We start from the raw sequence: 21,831 nt of genomic DNA on the forward strand, positions 1-21,831 counted from the left end.
GTCTTCAGTTTCTGGCTCCTTTTACTTGGAATATTGTTTTTGAGGTCCATCTGTATTGAAGTATAGTATTTAAAAACTCTACTAAAATAGCAACTTCAGAATCTTGCTTAAATTGCACAATATTTGTGAAATTGTTGGGAATTGCAGAGAATTTACCCCTCAATTGTTAAGATTTATTTATTTTTAAAAAGTCTTTTACTTTGTTTGTATTAATGTGTGTAATTCAAGTGCATGCTTGGTGTTTGTAATAGCAGAAGAAGGACCCCTGAAACTAGAGTTACAAACATTCCTGAGTTGCTATATGCATACTAGAAACTGAACCCAGGTCCTCTGCAAGAGCATTGAGCACTCTTAACTACTGAACCACCTTCCAGCCCAGTTAGTGTTTACTGAATATTTATAACACACTAGTGACTCTTATTAAGTTTTCAGTATATTATTAGCATTTCATGCATATAGCCTATGTAGCTGGCATTGTAATTTCTACAAATGACCAAATTAAGTGGTGGTTATTTTTTGTTAATTTGCAGGAAGTTACAAGGTGTAAAATTAAAAGCATACCAATTCATACATTATATTCAAATTTACAATATGTGAACAGCTGTAACTTTATCACACTAGATAAAGTGCGTGCACTCAGCAATGGGATAATTAGCTCCAGAGCAAATGTCTTAAAAGCAAGTCCTTAAAAGATTAAGTTGTTCCCAAGTAACTTCTTTGTGTCCCAGGACAAAGCTTAAGATTTGTGGGAATTCAGAAATACCCAGGACCCATGAGCATAAAGCTCAGAATGCCAGACATCAAGTAAATAATTAATACTGAGCAGTGAGAAGCAGAACTTTTTGATTCACAATAGATAATCCATTCAATACCAGGCAGAACTGAGAAAGATTTAACAGATAAGGACATTGAAAAGGATTATTATAACTAAACCTATAGTTTGAAAAAGGAGACATGCAAGATGGGATAAAAACCAAATCACACTTTCAGAGATGAAAAGTTTACTGTTATAATTGTAAATTATACATTATAGAGGAAAATCCTAATGACTGTCAAGATAAAACAATTTGAGAAACAGTCCAAGATGAAACACCTAGAGAAAAGGGAATTATTGGTTTTGGGTTGTTTGTTTTCAAAATAAAGAGAGCATCTGTGAGTTGTGGGAGAATTTCAGATAGCCTAGTATTATGTAATTGGATTTCCTGAAGGAGAGGACAGAGGAACAAAAAAGACATTTGCTCAAATAATGAATGAAAAGTTTCAAGTCTGATGAAGCTGCAAACTTAAATATTTAAGATACTTAACATAGCCTCAGTCAAAAAAAGTTGATGAGCGTAGAGGACCACTGCAAAGCACATCACGATCAACAGTGGAAAGATTAGTGAAAGAACATGATCCACCAAGCTAGAATTCTATACCTAGCAAGAATATCTTTCCAAATAGTGGAAAGTTTCAGACATGATTTTCAGGGAAATTGATTGAATTTGTGTTGGTTAAAAAAATGTTGAACTAGATATGCATGTGAGGGTGGGGACAGCAGTAGCATGACGACAGGAGAGAGGGAAATGGGAATGTACACTATGAAGTTCCTGTAGATTGAATGGTATAGCACCAATGGAATTTAGACTAGAAATCCAAAGATAAGTGCTCTGTGCTATAAGAAAAGTGACAAAATAGGCAACCAAGGAGAGAGAGTAGCACCATAAATTCAGTTAATTGGAAAAAGGTGAACAAGATAATAGAAGAGACTTACAGCAAAATAATATCGAAATGACAGATTTTTAAAATCTAAATATACCAGTAGGCACATTAAGTATAAAAAGTCTAGATTTTCCATTTAAGAGACATTTTTTTTTTTTTTTTTTGGTGCTGTATATGATGTTCCTTACCTTTAATCCTAGCACTTTGCACTTTGGATGTAAAGTCAGGCAGATGTGCTCCAAAAAATAAAAAGGCAAGAAACAATCTCATGTTGCCTATAAGCAATAAACTTCAGATGTAATGACCACAATGAGTGAAAAATGAAACACTAAGGAAATAAAAGGGAGACCTGTCAACAAGTAATGAGAGAATGCCCTAAACATCTTACTGGCCATGATGACTGTGTTCCTGGCCTTTGTTGGGCTGCGATAGAATAGCACTCTGTGGATTCTCTGAGAATGGCCTTTTATTTAGATACTTTCTGTACCTGGCAGATACAATAGCTTTTCTAATAGTTACTCAATTCGAAAAGCACCTACCATTATTTGAATTTAAAGACCTTAGTTCCTGTGTGTGTGTACCCCTTGCGCGCTCGCGCCTGCGCGCGCATGTGTATGTGTTTATTTTGAAGTTCTTTTTGACTCTAAAATTCTATAATTTGTAAAACAAAATATTTTTTGTCATCCACACAAGGATGTGCATTTATTTGGAAAAGCACATTGTTGAACATTTTAAAATTATAATTTAAAATTGACCACAACTTAAAAAAATGTTGGATGTTAAAATTTGGAGCTTAAATGTTCCCCAGAGATGCCTGAATTTCCATGGTCATTAGTCTCTTGCACTTCTCAGAGGGGGTGGACCTGTAAGAGCAGGGCCACTGAGAGGAAGTAAAGCTACACTGGAAACCCAGTGTGTGCCTCCCTTCTCCCTCCTCCTTTTTTCCCTCCTTTCCTCTCTGCTTCCTCCCCCATCTCTCTCTTCTCCCCCTTGCTCCTCCTAGGCTCTCAAGAAGTGAGCAGCTGTCTTTACCAAGTGTTCTTGTAGCTTGAAACCCAAAATAAGTACCGGAGACAAATGACTAGGGACTAAGATCTTGAAGAATAAAGGCGAAAGCAAACATTTTCTTTTTAAAACATTTTCAGTTGATTGTTTCAGGTGTCTTATCAAGGTGATGAAAAGCTGACTAACAACACACCAACTAAAAATAAAATCTTTAACGTGTTTGATTAACAGGAAGTTAGGCATATTTATGTTAGGATCACATTTTTCTTGATAATAATCAGGGTCTTTCCAGGGCTCTGTTTATTCCTGTGGCTTGTCCCGTCTCTTCTTCATTGCCTCTGCTGGTAATACTCTGCTTCCCTGACCACTTTGTACAAACATTTTGATTTTTCCCCATACCCTTTCTCATATGACTTAAGGTGTGCTTCGTGAGAGTAAATACTTTCTTGGTATGCCTGCCATTGTACATTCTAAGTAAGTGTCTATAACTAGTAGGTATTCAATAAATATTTATAGAATCAATCAGCTGTATTTAAAAATCCTTTAGATTTATTTTTGTGTCTAGATTCTTCTCCAAATAAAAAAGTACCCCTCATTGTTGGAGATTTGGATGTTTTCAATTGTTGAAAAACAGTTGTTGTTTGTTGTTGTTGTTGTTTTAAATATACTTCTGTTTCTGTGTTGGATTTTCTGCAGAGATCACTTTTGTGAGGACCAATATTAAATAGTTTGCTGAGTGCCTGGCACTTTTACAAACATCATCCTATTGGTTCTTCCTGTTAACCTAAGTGAGATACTACTCATAGATCACTTTGGAAAAATCCTAGGAACTATTTTAAGTTCCACAAAAACATTCAAGCATAGGTCCAGAGTTTTACCTGTAATATTTGTAAAGATTTTTAAAAGTTAGCTTTCATGAGTAGTTTTAATATATTAATGGAAAACCTAGGAGAGGAGAGTGTGTGTGGTGGGGGCAGGCAGGCAGACTGACTGGATAATTTCTTTTGTGGAGTTGGAGACACTTTATGGACCATTCTGCTTGCATAGAATCTACCAGGACATTGGCTCATGCAGTGTATGTAGCAAATGCTGAACATTTAGGAAAGTTGTCAGTGCCCCAAAGGGATCGAATGACAGGGAAATAAAATTCGAGTTTCCTGATCTGTATATTGACTAGCAAATCATAGCCAATAAAAAACTTACTTGGACTTTGATTTATTTTAAAAGATTTCCTTATTTTTATTTTATGTGATGTTAGCCAACATATATGTATATGCACCATATGCAATACTTGCATGCCTGATGCTCATGAAGGCCAGGAGGAAGCATCAGATCCTCAAGAACTGGAGCTACAGAGGGTTGTGACCTACCATGTGCTTGGAGCACAACCCTGGCCCTTCGTAAGAGCAGGGGATGCTCTTAACCACTGAGCCACCTCCAGCCCCCGGACATTGATTTATAATTGTATAATCAATGGCTAACGTTAGTCCATATGCTTCATGTTTCCAAAGTCTATGTATAATAAGCTTTAAGTATTTTAGGTGGGATAACTGTCAGGGCAATGGAAAGACTTGTAGAAAGAAAAAGGATTTGGGAGTTTAGAAGGGGAGGGAGAGAGAGTGTGTGTGTTTACAAGAGAAACACATTTCATGTCTGCATTTGAACTGTTATATAGATATATATGCTTATGTTTGCTTAATTCCATTTGATACCTACCTTCCTTGGGATGATGTGTTTTATTTATTTCTAGGTCTTTCAGGATATTTTTGTAATCCTTACTTATCTGAAGCTAGTATAGCAAACTTGACTTGTTCTCTTTGTAATAGCTAAGCTTTTACATTTTATTTCTGGAAATAGCAAAACACTGTTTTACACCATATTCATTTTTGTTCTTAGTCAGCTTTTCACAGTTGGAGAGTCAATCACTTTGTATTTGCCTGAGAATGAAGCCATTGACAAATTGTTGTGCTTAATTTGCAACATTGTAGCTGTTAACATAAGAGTGCATTTTACCATTTCCCTGTGATTTCATGGTAATAGTAGACAGATACTTTGTTACCATAACTGCAACTAGGCTTCTCATTATGTACATACTATCTCATGTTTTAGTATAATTGCTAATGAGGGAAACCTCTTCAATCTAGGTTTATTGTGTGTTCTTATACTTGCTATTAGGAAAACTTTGTTTTGGATAGTTATCTGTATGCCACAAAAGGTGATTATATTTTCTAAGCTTTCTAATTGATTAGTATTGCCTGCTAGTTGGACCTTTCATTATATTTAAATAAATCAGGTTACCTTGATACACAGTTAACAGACATATGTTGATTCAGTGTGTGCACATGTAGTGTATGTATATGTTTGTTCTTGTGTGTATGTACCTCTGTATGGAGGTGTGTGTGCATCTGTGTGCATACATGTGTGTATATTTGTATGCTCATGTATAAGTACTTGTGTGTGTGTGTGTGTGTGTGTGTGTGTGTGTGTGTGTGTGTTGTGTCTGTTTGTGAAAGCTCCTATCCTCATTCTGGTTGATTTTTCAGAGCTTCTTAGACTTTTTTCTACTTGTGAATACCTTTCTTCTGAGCAGTATTTACAGAAACGCATAATATGGGTATGCAAGTCAAATATTTACTGATTATAAATCCTAAAGAAATATATTTCTTGGGTATACATAGAAATTTTATCTTTACTAAAGACAAAAGAAAGTTTGCATATTAATGAATGGACTTGCTTTTTCACAGAAAGAATTAAATTTTGGCTGAATTTTTGATATTTCAGGGCATAGAGCCTATCCAAATTTTTACAGTTAATCAGTATTTTGATTTTATAGTCATCAGTTATGATGGTTTTGTATAAATATGGCAGAAAATGTATTTGGGGTTATTTTAGAAACTATTGAAAATTCTATTGTAACCCCAAGGTGAAATTCATTGAGTATTAGGAAACCCAAATTAGGAACTCAAGCAAGAATTTTCAAAGTTAACCACTTTAACACAATATAAATCAAATGTAATAATTTGATACTTTCATGTATGATGGTACGAAAATATTAGAATTTTTTTCATAATTAACCTGGCAAAGTCCTGCCAGTAACATTTTGGATTTAAAATCTTTGATTTTGAATTAAATATTGGTGGTTGCACATTCAGAAAACCTTTATTGTTGCCAGATGTTATTAGTTACCTCACATAATATATAATCCTGACCCAAAGTCTGTAAGTCTGGGTTCTAATAGGGAAGTTGTAAAGGTGATTGTTGAACCCTATTGCCACCCATCCTGTCTATATGAGTTCTGTGAGTATATATATTAGCTAATAATTTTGTGTATTCAATTGGCCTAATGTATCACTGGATTCCATATCCATGCAACCAACTGCTGGTTGAAACATTCATAAAATTTGGTAAAATCTATTGAATATACTTAATTCCTTTCTTATTAATCCCTAAACAACACAGTCTACCAACTGTGTAGGTTGAATATACATGTTTTACTGTCTATTATAAGTAATCTGGAGATGATATAAAATGTGAGAAAAATGTATGTAATTCCTATGCAAATACCATCCATTGCAAATGAGAGATTTGATTATTTATGGATTTGGGTATCTATGGGCTGGTTGGCTGGATTATTTTGAAACTAGTCTTTCATAGATACTGAATGATAATATATATACTTATGAGTTTGTTACTGCCTTAATGCAGTGTGTTTAAGAAGTGTATTATAGAATGTGGTACATTGATGTACATCATGATGGTTGCCTCTATGCCCTTTCATTGCACCAGGCCTGGGATTTAATAGTGGATATTTTGCTTTTGTCAGTCACAACAGTGATGATGTCAGTGCCTTTTGCAAATAATTCGTTTCCTCCTCGTTGCAGGTCCTTTTGTTCTGCATCACAGCGGCCATGTACATGTTCTTTTTCAGGTATGCTCTGTTCACCAATGTATTTCAATATCAAAATAGTATCGAATTCCTTTCAACTATGAATCTAAAGCATCCCCGTAGTCATTATCTCCAGTCACTGACATGGAATCCTGCCTATTCAACCCCAAGAATTTAGAGGTAAATCCTGCTTCTTTATTAGTAAAGAAAATAGGAAGAGGAGAAACAAGGTTCCAGCAGGAGTGTTAATTTGACTCAAGTATGAATGGCAAAGGGTGTCTGCCACCTCCCTATGATCAGAGCAGCACTGAGAATGATTCTCTAGCCAGTGGTAGTGGTGCACACTTTTAGTTCTCCATACTCAGGAGACAGAGGCAGGAGACTCTGTGATTTCAAAGCCAGCCTGGTATACATTGAATTCAAGGACAGCCAACGCTATGTAGAGTGATCCCAACCAACTTCAGGGAGAGAGGGAGAAAATGATTTTTTGATTTTGGAGAATCTACTCCTTCCTAATCTTCACTTTCAATCTTATGAATTAATTACTATTTATAGCTCTCTTATGACACTCCTTTAGATAATTCTCTATTGACTTTTCAGAGTTCAGTCATAGCAAGAATGTCTAGTCTTTTAACATTTGTACTTAGTTGACAAAGGCTTTGGCCGACTTTTATTAAGATGTATTTGATAGATATATTTATCACTTTCAAACAAATTAAATCAGTAATTAAAGTAGGGATTTCTTGCCAGAACATCCTAGTAAATATTTCATGTCATTATTATTATTATTATTATTATTATTATTATTATTTTACTTTTCAGAAATGTTCTAAGAAAATACAAAATGATATTGTTGTTGTTACCAGGGTTTCAGATAGAGACAAAGTGATGAAGCTGCACGATAGCACTTAAAGAGCTGATAATGAGCTACATAGACTTTTATATCAGAATTAGTGGTAGAAAAATATTGGTGCTTTGTGATGACATTTGGGAAATGTGTCCTCTCTCCTTCCCTTTTTCTTTCCTTTCTTACTTTGGTTTCTGTGTTTTGATTGAACCCAGAGCCTTGTGAGTGCTGTGTCACTACTCTAAACACTGATTCACACACCCGGCCTTATTTTTCAAATTTATGATTCACACTGTATTTGACCTGGTATTGTAATTTGTAGCACACTATTTCTTGTGTTTTAATAACTCCAGTTGAGTGAACTGAGTTAGAAATCAAGAACATTTCATTTCATCTATTTCTTCAGACACAATTGTGTCATAGGTATTATTAGGATACCAGTGTAAGAAAAAAATCAAAGTTTACCTCTGTAACTCTGTCCTGAGTAGTCTGATGATGTAGCATACGTATCAGGAAAATAAATTCCAAAATGTTGCAATGTTAGGAAATCAACCTTTGTTGACATTCATGGGAGTAAAGTGCAGTGTGAAGTAAATTTTCTTCTTGTGACAATCATTTTTTCCACTTTATTTTTAAATTTAGAAACAGTCTTCTTTTACATATAAATCTGCCTGTTCCATCTCCCTCCCATCCTCCCCTCTCCCCTACCGAACCCCTCGCCCCAAGGTTCTTGTTGTATAGTTCTTTCCTTTGTTTGGTTAGCATTACCCCAAGATATTTTATGTTGTTTGTGGATATTGTAAAGGGTGATGTTTCTCTGATTTCTTTCTTAGCCTATTTATCATCTGTATAAAGTAGGCCTACTGATTTTGTGTGTGTGTGTGTGTATGTGTGTGTGTGTGTGTGAATTAATCTTGTATCCTGCCACTTTGCTGAACGTGTTTATCAGCTGTAGGAGTTCCCTGATAGTTTTTCTGGTCACTTATGTCATGTATTCTGCAAATAATGATGTTTGACTTCTTTCTTTCCAATTTGTATACCCTGATCTTCTTTTGTTATCTTATTGCTCTAGCTAGAAATTCAAGTACAATATTGAAGAGATACGGACAGAGTGGAAAGCTTTGTCTTGTTCCTGATTTTAGAGGAATCACATTTAGTTTCTCTCCATTTAGTTTGATGTTGGCTGTTAGTTCGATGTATATTGTTTTTATTATGTTTAGGTATGTTTTCATTCTCCCTAATCTCTCTAAGACCTTTATCATGAAGCTGTGTTCGATTTTCTCAAAGGCTTTTTCAGCATCTAGTGAGATAATTATGTGGTTTTTCTTTTTCAGTTTGTTTATATGGTGGATTACATTGATGGATTTTCATAGGTTGAACCATCCCTGCATCCCTGTGATGGAGCCTACTTGATCATGGTGGATGATTTTCTGATGTGTTCTTGGATTCGATTTGCCAGTATTTTATTGAGTATTTTTGTATCAATGTTCATGAGGGAGATTGGTCTGTAGTTCTCTTTTTTAGTTGTGTCTTTGTGTAGATTGGGTACCAAGGTAATTGAAGCCTCATAAAAAGAGTTTGGCAATGAACCCTCTGGTTCTATCGTGTGAAACAATTTAAGGAGAATTGGTATTAGCTCTTCTTTGAATTTCTGGTAGAATTCTTCACTGAAGCCATCTGGCCTTGGGCTTGTTTTGGTTGGGAGATTTTGATGACTGCTTCTATTTCATTAGGGGTTATAGGTCTATTTAAATTGCTTATCTGTTCTAGATTTAATTTTGGTAAGTGATATCTATACAGGAAATTGTCTATTTCCTTTAGGTTTTTGAATTTTTTGGAGTATAGGTTTTCAAAGTATGATCTGAAGATTCTCTGGATTTCCTCAGTGTCTGTCGTTATGTCCCCCTTTTCATTTCTGGATTTGTTAATTTGCATGTTCTTTCTCTCTGTCTTTTGGTTAGGTTGGATAAAGGTTTGTCTATCTTGTTGGTTTTCTCCAAAGAACCAACTCTTTGTTTCATTGATTGTTTGTATTGTTTTCTTTGTTTTTACTTTATTAATTTCAGCCCTCAATTTGATTATTTCCTGGAATCTACTCCTTCGGGATAAGTTTTCTTCATTTTGTTCTAGAGCTTTCAATTGTTCTGTCAATTCTCTAGTGTGACTAGTCTGCAGTTTCTTCATGTGGGCACTTAGTGCTATGAACTTTCCTCTTAGCATTGCTTTCAAAGTGTCCCACAAGTTTGGGTATGTTGTGTTTTCATTCTTATTGAATTCTAGGAAGTATTTAATATCTTTTTTTTTATTTCTTTCTTAGCCTAGGAATGGTGCAATTACAAAATTGTTCACTTTCCAGAAGTTTGTAGGGTTTCTGCATTTTGTGTTGTTCTTGAATTCTAACTTTATACGATAATGACCCGATAAGATACAGAGGCCTATTCCAATTTTTTTTGTACCTGTTAAGGTTTGCTATGTTGCCAAGTATGTGGTCAATTTTAGAGAAAGTTCCATGTTGTGCTGAGAAGAAGGTATATTCTTTTGTGTTTGGATGGAATGTTCTATAGATGTCTGTTAAACCCAATTGGGTCAAAACTTCTGTTAGTTCCTTTGTTTCTTTGTTGAGTTTCTGTTTGGTGGTCCTGTCTAGTGGTGAGATTGGGGTGTTGAATTCCTCTCCAACTGTAAGTGTGTGAGGTTTTATGTGTGATTTGAACTTTAGTAATGTTTCTTTTATGAATTTGGATGCCTTTTATTTGGGGCATAGATGTTCAGAATTGAGACTTCATCTTGATGAACTTTTCCTGTAATGAATATGCAATGACCTTTTTATCTTTTTTGATTGATTTCAGTTTGAAGTCTGATATTAGGATTGTTTGTTTTTGGGGTCCATTTGATTGTAAAATCTTTTCTCAACCCTTAACTCTGAGGTAACATCTGTCTTTGAAGTTGCGGTATGTTTCTTGTCTGCCTCAGAAGGATGGATTCTGTCTTTGTATCCATTCTGTTAGCCTGTGTCTTTTTATAGGCAAGCTAAGACCATTGATATTGAGGGATATTAATGACCATTGATTGTTAATTATTGTTTGTTTTGAGTTTGTTGTTGGTGGTGGTATTGTGTGTGGATTCTACCTCCCCTTTTTCTTTTGGATTTTGGTATAGTGGGATTATCTATTGCCTATGTTTTTGTGAGTGTAGTTTACTTCCTTGGATTGGAGTTTTCCTTCCAGAACTTTGTGTAGGGGTGGATTTGTGAATATGTATTGTTTAAATCTGTTTTTGTCATGGAATATCTTGCTTTCTCCATCTATAGTGATTCAAAGCTTGCTGGCTATTGTAGTCTGTGTTGGCATCCATGATCCCTTAGCATTTGTAGAGCATTTATCCAGGACCTTCTGGCTTTCAGAGTTTCCATTGAGAAGTCGGGTGTAATTCTGATAGGTCTGCCTTTATATATTACTTGGCCCCTTTCCTTTGCTGCTCTTTTCTTTTTTCATTATTCTGTAAGTTTGGTGTTTGATTATTATGTGGCGAGGGGATTTTTTTTTTTTTTTTTTGTCATCCAGTCTATTTGGTGTTCTGCAAGCTTCTTGTACTTTGATAGGCATGTCCTTCTTTAGGTTGGGAAATTTTTCTTCTATGATTTTGTTGAATATGTTTTCTGAACCCTTGAGCTGTATTTCTTCCCCTTTTTCTATATCTATTATTCTTAGGTTTGACCTTTTCACAGTGTCCCATATTTCCTGGATATTTTTTGTTAGGGATTTGGTGGACTTAAGATCTTCTTTGGTTGATGACTCTATTTCCTCTAGTGAATCTTCAACACCTGAGATTTTCTCTTCTATGTCTTGTATTCTATTAGTTATACTTACATCTGTAGTTCTTGATCGTTTACCCAGGATTCCCTCATTCTGTGTTTTCTTGATTGTTTCTATTTCAGCTTTCAAGCCTTGAACTGTATGAATTTTTTTTTCCTTTTTTTGTTTGGTTGTTTTTTCTTGGCTTTCTTTGCATTCTTTAAGGAGTTTGTTTATTTTTTGAATTTTTTGGTTTGTCTTTTCCTCCACTTCCTGTATTTTTTCTTCCATTTCTTTAAGGGATTTTCTCATTTCCTCTTTGAGGGTCGCTATCATCTTTATAAAGTTGTTTTTAAGGTCATCCTCTTTTGCTTCTTCTGCATTGGGATGTTCAGGTCTTGTTGGTGTAGGATCCCTAGACTCTCTTGGTGTCATATTGGTCTTTCTATTGTTGAATGTGTTCTGTCATCTTCCCATCCCTTCTTTCAGTGGGTGCAGGTGGGGTCTCTCTCTTTCTTCTCTAGTCTCCTGGTGAGTTTATGTGGGTCAAGACTTCGATGTCAGCAACTCTGGGTGGTCTGAGCTCTCTTGGAGTTCTCAAGCAGTAAGCTTGGGTGGGGGCGGGGGGCAATACTTCCATGAGGCCAGACTCTGGATGGTCTGCCCTGCCAGGGTGGGTGCACTACACCTGGAGCCCACACAGGAAGTTCCAAGGAGCAGATGGGGGTAGCTGGGCCTGAGAGGGACCCACACTCACCTCAAGCCAAGGGTGTGGGGGAGGGGCTTGTGAAAATCTTAACAGGCATGAAAAGAAACAGTCCTTCCCCAGAGTGACCTTTCAGGGTAACAAGTATGCTGAATGCTGAGCATTTCTTTGCCATAAGAAGTCTTTGAGGTTTGAAAGCAAATTGCATATTGAATATATAGACACCAGTTTGTTGTCTGGCTGTTGGAAATTATATTTTGAAAACTGCTGCCATTAGCTTAGTAGTATTTGGGGTGTAGAGGGAAAAGCAACCCTATAAAAGCTTGTTTTGGTGCAGAGTTACAGAACTGTTCTTGCTTCAGTTACAGATGTCTGAGTTAAAAACAGCAGTTTAAAATATTTTCCAGAAGGCTCAATACAAGGTTTAAGGGCCAAGATAAACACTTTCAATTTTCTGAGGAAAAGCGGCTATTTTTCTCCCCAAAGAAGTACTGTCACTGAATGCGTAGTGTTCTTGGCAGAAGTTCGTTTGGATAACCCAACAAGGGGTTTGCTGAATGGTAAAAAATATAGCCCTTTAGAAAGTACTACAACCAAACAAAACAATGTCTATGCTTTTCTGTACCCTGGCTTGTGTTTGGAATGAATAGTTATTTTACATGGCATTTGGCAAGTCCAAAGGCATTTTAGTATAAACACAGGTATTTGTGGACATATTTATTTAATTTATTGTTAGTATTTTAAAGCTAGTTGCATAAAATTGGGTAATTAAATATAAAATGATGTTGTCCTCGGGTCTCTTCTTAATCATTAATGTCTTTTTGCAAGAGCATAAAGGAACATTTTTATATGCCAGTGAATCATCTTGAGTTTTTATCCTGGTGTCTAAATTGGAAAGGGGAAACTGAGTTCCATTTCAGTAAAGATAATATGTCCTGGTGTGATTTTTCTTTTTAAAGAAATAACTTGAGTAATTTCATAATTTTTTCTGATGGAACCCATGTCTCTGATGTGTGAGTTTACTTCAAAGACAGCACACTGATTTGGCTATTAAACCTGTGGTTATATAAATGCAGAATGAAATGCTTCACCTGCACATGAGTCTTCGTACATTTTTAAATGGTTCTTCACATACATTATCTTGTATATGTTGATTGTGATTTTCCATAGGTTTATGTTGAAATGAAATCCTGGATTGCTTTAGATATCTGGGGTGAGGAAAACTAATAATTGGTAGTTGTAGTGTTCTTTTCTTTTTTCTTTTTTCTTTGTTTTTTTTTTTTTTTTTATTCCACCTGCCTGACTTATGTAGGCAGCTGGATTCTATTCCTATCTGTTATGGATTCTAGTGAAAATTCAAATACAAAGGATGTATACGTATATTTTGAAGATGCTTTGAAAGAATGCTCTTCAAATGGGCATTCCTGATGTCTTGACTCCTGCATTCTGCTTAGTGCTGGCTAAACAGGAGTGATGAGGAAGAATCGATAGGAAACCTTTCCTCATGGATTCCACACATTGTTTATATTGAAGTGTAATTAATATGTAAAGCAGTATACACATTTGAAAAGAGAGTCACCACATACATTACATTGTTCTGGCTGTGTCTCAGTCGGTAGCCCGCAATGGCCTATGGTACCCTGTATAGCTAAAGTAGGCCTCAAACTCAGAGCCACCCTTCTACACCAGCCTCCTGATAGTGAGGGTTGCAAGCATGAATCACTATACCAGATTTAGGATCAGGATGTTTTTATACTTGTGTGGGAAAACTTTTTCTTTTAGTTGCAACATGAAGGAAAGAATCAACAAAAAGCCCAAAGTGCAATGTCTAGCACTTGATCCCGTTTACAGAAATAAAATTAAGAATAATACTTAAACATGAATTTCTTGCCTTTATTTTCATCTTCTGGTGTTTGTGTATAAAGAATGCTGTTACTCTTTAAAAGCAAGTAAATGTGTCATTTCTTTAGTTAAACATAATGTCACAAAGTATCATAACTTGATTGCAAGTTGATGAATACTAGCTGGAATTCTTTCTACATACCTCTGTGGGGCCAATGAGTTCAGCAGTTTGCTTAGGCATGTAGCTTGTAAAGCTTGGACTGTCATAGCACTTAATCCATAGATTGTTTAGGGTTGTGCTGCAGTCACTAGTTGTAAATAATCTTATGTCCATATAAGGACACACTCTGTGTGTGTATTTATGTATGTATGTATGTATGTATGTATGTATGTATGTATGTATGATTTATGCTGCTTGTCTGTCTGTCCATCCATCCATCTGTCTGTCCATCATCCATCCATCATAAGGACATTTAAATATCAGGTTCTGTTTTTTTTTTTTTTAAGCATCACTTATACATATACAAAGCCCACCCAAAATTTGGTGTATATGCACCTTTAGAAGTTAAATGTTCTCCATTTAGGCTAGAATTCTCTCTAAGTTTCAATTTCATTTTAGAGAGGTTCCTTATAGCAAAACAGAAAGCCATTTGAAAAGGGAACATGTGACCGGTATTGGAGGGGTCATGTGGTAGCTTTCCAGGAAAAAAAAAAGTGAGAATCTGTATATTTTGTTAATATTTGAAAGAATTTTTTTATGTTTTGAGATTAAAATATAACTACACAGTTTCCCCTTCTCTGTCCTTCCACCAACCCCGCTCACCCCCATAGCACTCGTCTTGGGAAACACACACCACCATTTGATAACTTGACTTTCCAGGGAGTTTTCCTTACATTTTGTCAGTTAGCTTCAGGTCCTGCTGATACTGATTTCATTTTGAACAGTAGTACATTCGCTGTCTAATGTTTATCTGGGGAAGATTTCAGTAAAGGACACTCAAGCCACTTGCCATTCATAAAACTTGAAAATGATGGAAAAGCATAGAAAAAATCATACCAACATCATGCTTCACACTTTATTGAAATTGCAGAGCAAAGTACAAATATTTGGATTTTTTCTTATATACCCACAAAACTTCACGTGAAATAAATATGTTTAGAGATACATTTTTAATCCTCTATAGGTTCAATGATTGAGCTTATGCCACCTGTATCCAAATTCACCTGAAAATCACAGCAATATGAATATTTTCTACCATATTTTACTTTTACTTATTTATTGAGGGGGAAAGAGAGAAAGAATGGATAAGGGAAGGAATGAGGAAGGGAGAGAGAGACAGAATGTTTGGCTATGTCCCAGGTCCATGTAGAGAAATGTAGAAGTGCCCATGTAGAAAAAACTTAGGTCCCAGGACAACTTGCAGCATTTGGTTCTCTCCTCTCTGTTGTGGGTTCTGGTATCAAATTTCAGTTGTCAAGTTTGGAGACAGGCACCCTTACTCACCAACATAATCAATTTCAAATACAGATTGTTTCCGGAGTGTGGCTGAGTCACTGAATCAGAGAGGTGTTTTCTTGCTAGATGAGCTAGTAGAAGTGGAACATGCCTTTAAGTTTTAGATTTTTCAACCTTCTGCCTCACCTCCCCAGAAGAAGGAAGAAGTGAGGCTCCTCCCTGTTTTACATTTCTCCATCTCAGCACCTCTTCGTACTGATCATGCCTTGATGAGGAAGTGATGACTGTTATCATATTTCTGTCTAATGAAAATGCAGAATAAAAGGGGAAGAACATGGCTTTGGATTTTCTCATCAGGGGAAGCTCAGGAGATCTGGGTCCCAGCTGCCCCACGTGCCCATGCTATAACATACATGTATGCAATCCACAGTGATCTGGGACTCAGTCACACACTAGAGTAAGACTGATGTTAATACTCAGGTGACAGAAAACAAATGAACTGATGCTTGATTTCTGTCATGGGTCACAGCAATTTGGATTTTCATATCTTAGAAGCACAATGCCATCCTGAATTCTGTTTGCCCCAGTTGTTAAAAGTGCCCCTTGGATTGCAGGCTTTCACAGTCGATTATTGTTGGTAGACTTCCTGGCAAAGTGTTTCCATAAGACATCGTTTTTGTTTATTAATCACAGGAAAATAGCCAATGATACATGATAACATATAACATTATCCACCACGTCATTTTAAGTGTGACATGAGGGCATTTTAGAACTGAATTAAATTAATTAAATGTTTAAAAAGTAGCTTTTCTAGAAGAATTTAAGAATCTGGCTGTTTCATCTGTACATTGTGGATCTAGATTATATAGTCGTCATCCACTCTTCCAATTTTGTGGTTCTTTAATTTTGTTAAGTATTCTGTTTATTAGCTTTGCAGACACATTGCTTTTTGTTTGTTTTGTATGAAAGTTCATTTTGTTGAGGAGTGATTGGCAGGATCTTTAGACAGCTTTATAAAACGTGATGGCATGTTGCTTTTTGAAGCTATGTACTAGTACTTTCAAAAGAACAGTTACTGTGGAGAATACAATTTTACATTGTTATTTCCCATATCAAATTGGTCACAACTAATAAATAGTAGTTGAAACATGAAACTTTCCCATAAGAAATTGGAATGTTTCTAACAGCTGTTGTCATGGAAGAGATTGACTGGAAATTTAACTGTGACTCTAGACATCGGCTGCCATTCTCCTCCCATAAGTCCTTTTTCTGTTGGGGTTCTGCTTCCCCTCTGCTTGCCCTCACTTTGTTTTTCATGTTCAGTCATGGATCAAGTAGCTACCATTCTGTTCGAGTCCACCTAAAGAGAGTTCTGTTCTAGAAATAACTCTCTTCAAGCATAAGTCCTTCAGTGAACCTTCTGTTACTGCTGATAGTCACATCTGAGTCTGCACCTTCCTCTCACCTTGAGCTCTTGATCTTGATTCTAACCCACCCATCTGACTCTGCTCTCTGATCCTGGCTGTGGAACCTTTGGTTTATACTCAGCATATCTCTTCTCAGCACTTTCTGTCCACTTTCTCTTCCCCTGTCAGTCTTCTCTGTGAGAGGACCCTGACATCCCTAACCTGTAAGGTGAGTCACTATACTTTCACCACCCATAATTTGAACCTGTGCCCATTTATTCAGAGTGCACATTAATTTTAAATTCTAATTAGGACCCACCTGTACTTCTTTTGTGTTTGTAATACTTGCAAAATGGTACTCAAAGCGTGATTTCTGGGTATGTAACTGAAATGAAAATCATTTTAAGTTCTGTTGGAAACAGTTAAGTGACTGATGAATTCAGAGAATCTAAGAACAGATATTTTTTCGAGTTTTCTCATCTTTAAAGGAATCATACACCAATGTGTGCCTCCTGTGTTTATTGTGTGCAAGGGTCTGTACTAGCTTCTTTATAAGTATTCCAGGATTAAACCTTACCACAACTTAAAAAGGGTGGGTACTGAATTTTACTGTCTTACGGGTAAGGAAATTGAAATTTGAGAATTTGCATAATGTGCCAAGGATTACACTACTAGAAACAAAGCATGCATTGGAATTTTGTGTTCTCCAACCTGAGTCTGTTCTCTTCATTGTTCAGTCTAGCTGACTAAACCAGTGCTTTCCATGGTTTTAAACCATCACGTAACATATAGGGAATATGTCAGCATATTCTTCTTGTATGTATATGCTACTTAAAGCAAGAGACAGCTGACCTAGAGATTCTGTTTAGGCAAGCTGGAAACTTGCCTATTCTAAGTAAGGAGGGGACCTGAATGTAATTGGTGTCAATATTAGTATCTCTCTGGAAAATCGATGGTGAGAGACAAATGTCCCTTCTCAATGAAATGGTTGTTCCCAGTCTCCTTATTTCTATGGGGCAACTAATAGGAATGGGTTAATTGGATGGGTTGATATTTTCTCAGTTATGTTCCTTTCTATGACTTTTTTCTTTTTCTTCCACATTTTTTATGGTACTAATCACACAAAGTTTATTTTAATCAGGAATATTTTTAGCGTATACTTTTGTAGTTAAGGGAGAAATATTATTTGTACATAGATTATATGGCATGTGATATGTAATATCATGAAACAGTGGTGTGATGATGTGACAAATCTGATGCTCACTGCAAAATGGCTCAACTAGGTGGTATGACAGTTGCTTCATTCATAAGTGGTATTTAGAAGCCCTTAAAGATCATTCAATGTAAAATAAGATTGTCTTTTAATTTAAATAAAATTAATTAAATAAATTTACTTATAAGAGGTCAGGAGACTGTTGAAGATGGTCTATAGATGAGTCAGTAACATCAGGAAACAGTGGTCAGAGGTGTGAATGTAGCAAAGACAGTGATGGAGGCAAGTAGAACCATTTCTTGCCCATTCCTTCCAAACACTACCTTTTTGTCTTTCTGTCTCCTAATATCCAGATTTTTCAAATTAGTTGCCTTTTGCCATTCTTATGTGTCACTGTAATCTGATTTCCACCCCATGAGCCTCAGGAATTTCTCTCTCTCTAATATCATCAGAAACAGCCTGCCTCTAAATCTAATGATTATTTACTATTCCTTTCTTACAAGGATTCTCAGCTACCTAGGGTATTTTGCCTCTTTTTATATACCTTTCCCTTAGTTTTTCTGAAATAATTCAGTCTTGATTTCTTTTCTCCTTCTATTGGTTCCTCCAGTGCATTTTCATTGTCTTGTTTCTTGCATCATCCTTTATGTATGTGTATATTTGATATTGTTTTTGGACCTTGTTGTTTCTCAGTGTTCATGCTGTCTTTTGGTAATCTTGACTATTTCTGAGCGTTTAATTGCCATTTGTATATTAACGATCCTTAGTCTGTGTTTAGGCCATGTTGGTCTGCTAACTTTCAAAGCCACATATAATCTAGTGACACTATTGTGTCACTGCTCCTCAGACTAAGTTTCACCAGTTGGACTTTGATCTCTAGTTCAGTGATTCTAGCCTTTCTGCAACCCTCTACTTTTCTCCAGATCTCTGTCAGTTAGTGGAGATGCCACTCACCCAGCTCAAAATCAGGTGACATGCTAAACTACTTTTGAATTGTTCCCATATTCCAGCTCCTTTCCATTGTCAGTGTTCAGCTACATTGCCCAAGGTAGATCTGCCGCCCCCCCTCACTGCAGTCTGCATGTATCTGCTCTCCTCCTGTTCATTTGTAACAACAGCAAAAACCAAACAGTTGTGGCCCTGTTCCTCAGTTTAAACCTATTTTTAATTAAAAAAAAAAACCTTTATTTGAATTTGTGTGTCTCTGTATCATAATATGCAAACATGTGGGGGTACGTGCAAAGGCACAGAGAGGGTGTCAGATCCTGGGGAGCAGTAGATACAGGCAGTACCTGAATTCAGGTCCTCTGCAAGAATAGCCAGCATTCTTTCTCAGCCGCTGGACCTTCTCTCCAGCCCTACATTTCTTTAGGCAGAGTGCAAGGCTTCTGGTAGTACGGTCTCCTGTATGTGACTAGCAAGGCAGATACTTGAGCCTGTTGCCTGGATTTGCACAATATTCCGGGATCTTGGGCAAGTTACTTAACTATCATTGTTTCATCTCTTTGGTATTTTTAAGGGAAGTTATTCTTAGAGCCTGTTGTTATAGCTAGGACTGAATGAACATTGTCTAATAGGTAGTATGCAAGAAATGTAAACTCTAATTGTTGTAATTGTTATCTAATCCAAATTGTTTTTTTAGAAATGCAGTCTACTCCATGTATAGCCTTGAGTGACTTAATCTCTTGTAGCCTGTCTTAGTTTATAATGTGACCAGAGTTTTCCTTGTGCTGATCGTGTTGGTTGCCATTCGCACAAGCCTTTCAGTAGGCAGAGGATCAGATTGAGTTTTCTCTTCTTATTCAGCAATATGATTGTCCCATTTGTATGTGTACACACAGACTCTGCACATTTAATATCACATAGACTGCTTTCCACTGAGTGATTCCTCTAAATAAACAGTAGCCTGTAACAAATCAGTCAATATGTTGTCCACTCCATGATAATCTTACAATTCAGCATCATTAACAAAATGTATTCTTAGATAAATCCCATTTTCTCCCTTGTATTACATGTGAAGACAGAGTGCTTCCTTGTTTAGAGTTCTCTATTGTTGCCACCACCTGAGTTTATTGTTGTCATCTGAGGCAACAATTGGATAAAATTGCACAGAGATTAGAGAAATCCTATACTTTTATCCTAATCTAGGTAAAGAGAGTTTAGATGCATTATTGAATTTGCTCCTACAACATGATAGTTCATTAAGCCCTTTGTGACACGAATTAATAAAAGACCCAGAGGTTAATATTGGAGTTCAAACTTCAAGCTGAAGTTCAGAAAATCAAAGCAGCAGGCCAATAGTTCTTACCACTACCTCAGGCTGAAAGGACTGATGCAGTAACTTTCCACCAAGCCTCAAACTGCTGCTTCTCCTCAGTGTGGCAGGAGAACGAATGCCTTTCTGAAACCTTGCTTCTGTCTTACATATTTCCCTAATGTTCGGATTAAAGGTGTGAGCTATAATTCTCTTTTAGATTGATTTACTCTTGTATAGATCTGGGTGGCCTTGGACTCACAGAGATCCATCTATCTCTTAATCCTGAGTCCTAGGATTAAAGATGTGTGCCTGGCTTCTAAGGCTTATGACTGACTTTGCTTTTCTGAATCCTCCATCAAGCTTTTTTTTTTTCCCTCTGTCAAGCTTTTATAAATCATAAATAGTATATTTTTTCCAGATTCTAGCTGTGTTAGAGCATACTCCTATAATTCTAGCACCCAAGAGGTGGAGGTGGAAGGAACACCATGAGTTCAGGGCTAATTTGAGCTAGCATAGAGAGTTGAAGGCTTGTCTGCACTACGTTGTCTGCAAATTATGAGACCTTGTCTCAAAAAGAAATTCTTATTGCCACTGTGTTATTTAAATGGCACATTAGACATTATGGGTTTGCATAATCATCAGAAGTATGGATGACATAACTATTTAAAAGCAACATCTTTTAAGACATGTGTAAAGGGAACATGTTTATTCACAGTAGGAAATGACCTGCCTGTTATGTAAAGCAATCAGTTGTGTTTAAATTAGAAATTTTAACTTGTAAATTTTACTGCACATGAAAAGTTCTCTGTATTATATGCCTGATTTCTGCTAATAAGAAATGTCTTACAATGGTGAAGAAAGGAAAACATTCATATTTCCCTATTTTTTATATTGTAACTAGAATAATTTTGGGGTTTTTTGTTTTGTTCTATTTTTCGAGACAACGTTTCTCTGTGGTTTTGGAGGCTGTTCTGGAACTAGCTTTTGTAGACCAGGCTGGTCTCAAACTCATAGAGATCCTCCTGCCTCTGCCTCCTGAGTGCTGGGATTAAAGGCAAGAGCCAGCACCACCTGACAAAACTAGAATAATTTTAAACAGCATAAATTCTTTCCTTTCTCTTTAAAAATATAGCATTTTCTTAAAATGTTTGTTTACTTCTAACATGGGATTTTATTTATTTAGATTTGACTAATGTTCAGTTCTAGTAGCACTATGAATAGATGTCAAATCAGTGTTATCTTCTACAATGCTAATAATATAATTATTCTCTATTCATTCTGTTCTAGTAAAATAAACATTCCAGTAGTAAGATGCTAAAATCTGTTAGAATTCCTATATTACCAATACTACAGAATTACACAATATGTATGATTAAAATTCTTGTCACCTAGATATGGTAAAATAAAAAGTACCATTTACTTGTATAGAAAAATATTTTGCATCAGCAATTGTTTTTTGGAATGGGATATGTAGGATATGAGTGAGCATCTGTGTCCATATGTGCTTCCTGGGAAACAGCCAGACAGCTGAAATATTTCCTAATAGTTCATTTACTTTTCATAGAGAAAATATTTCACACTGAGGTCAGCTCTTCTGGAAGGAAGAAATTAGAGCAGAGCAAATAATATTTAATGCTTTTTTACCAATCCAGTAGTGAGAAATCGAACTGGGAGCCAAGACTTTCCATCCTGCACATCTGTCCAGGATGCTCTTTGCA

The 21,831-nt window shown here is 36.2% G+C and overlaps 1 protein-coding gene across 2 annotated transcripts in view; it reads left to right on the forward strand.

Annotated features, from left to right (window-relative positions):
• Tmem135 (transmembrane protein 135) overlaps window positions 1-21,831 on the forward strand; it is a 188,202-nt gene that overhangs the window by 126,108 nt on the left and 40,263 nt on the right. For both annotated transcript variants that reach the window (XM_027407594.2, XM_035442406.1), the window contains one exon: window positions 6,588-6,634. In XM_027407594.2, the coding sequence (XP_027263395.1) occupies window positions 6,588-6,634 (47 nt within the window). The remainder of the gene's footprint in view (window positions 1-6,587; window positions 6,635-21,831) is intronic.

Source organism: Cricetulus griseus, chromosome 3 (genome assembly GCF_003668045.3).
Source record: "Cricetulus griseus strain 17A/GY chromosome 3, alternate assembly CriGri-PICRH-1.0, whole genome shotgun sequence".
Classification (NCBI taxonomy): domain Eukaryota; kingdom Metazoa; phylum Chordata; class Mammalia; order Rodentia; family Cricetidae; genus Cricetulus; species Cricetulus griseus.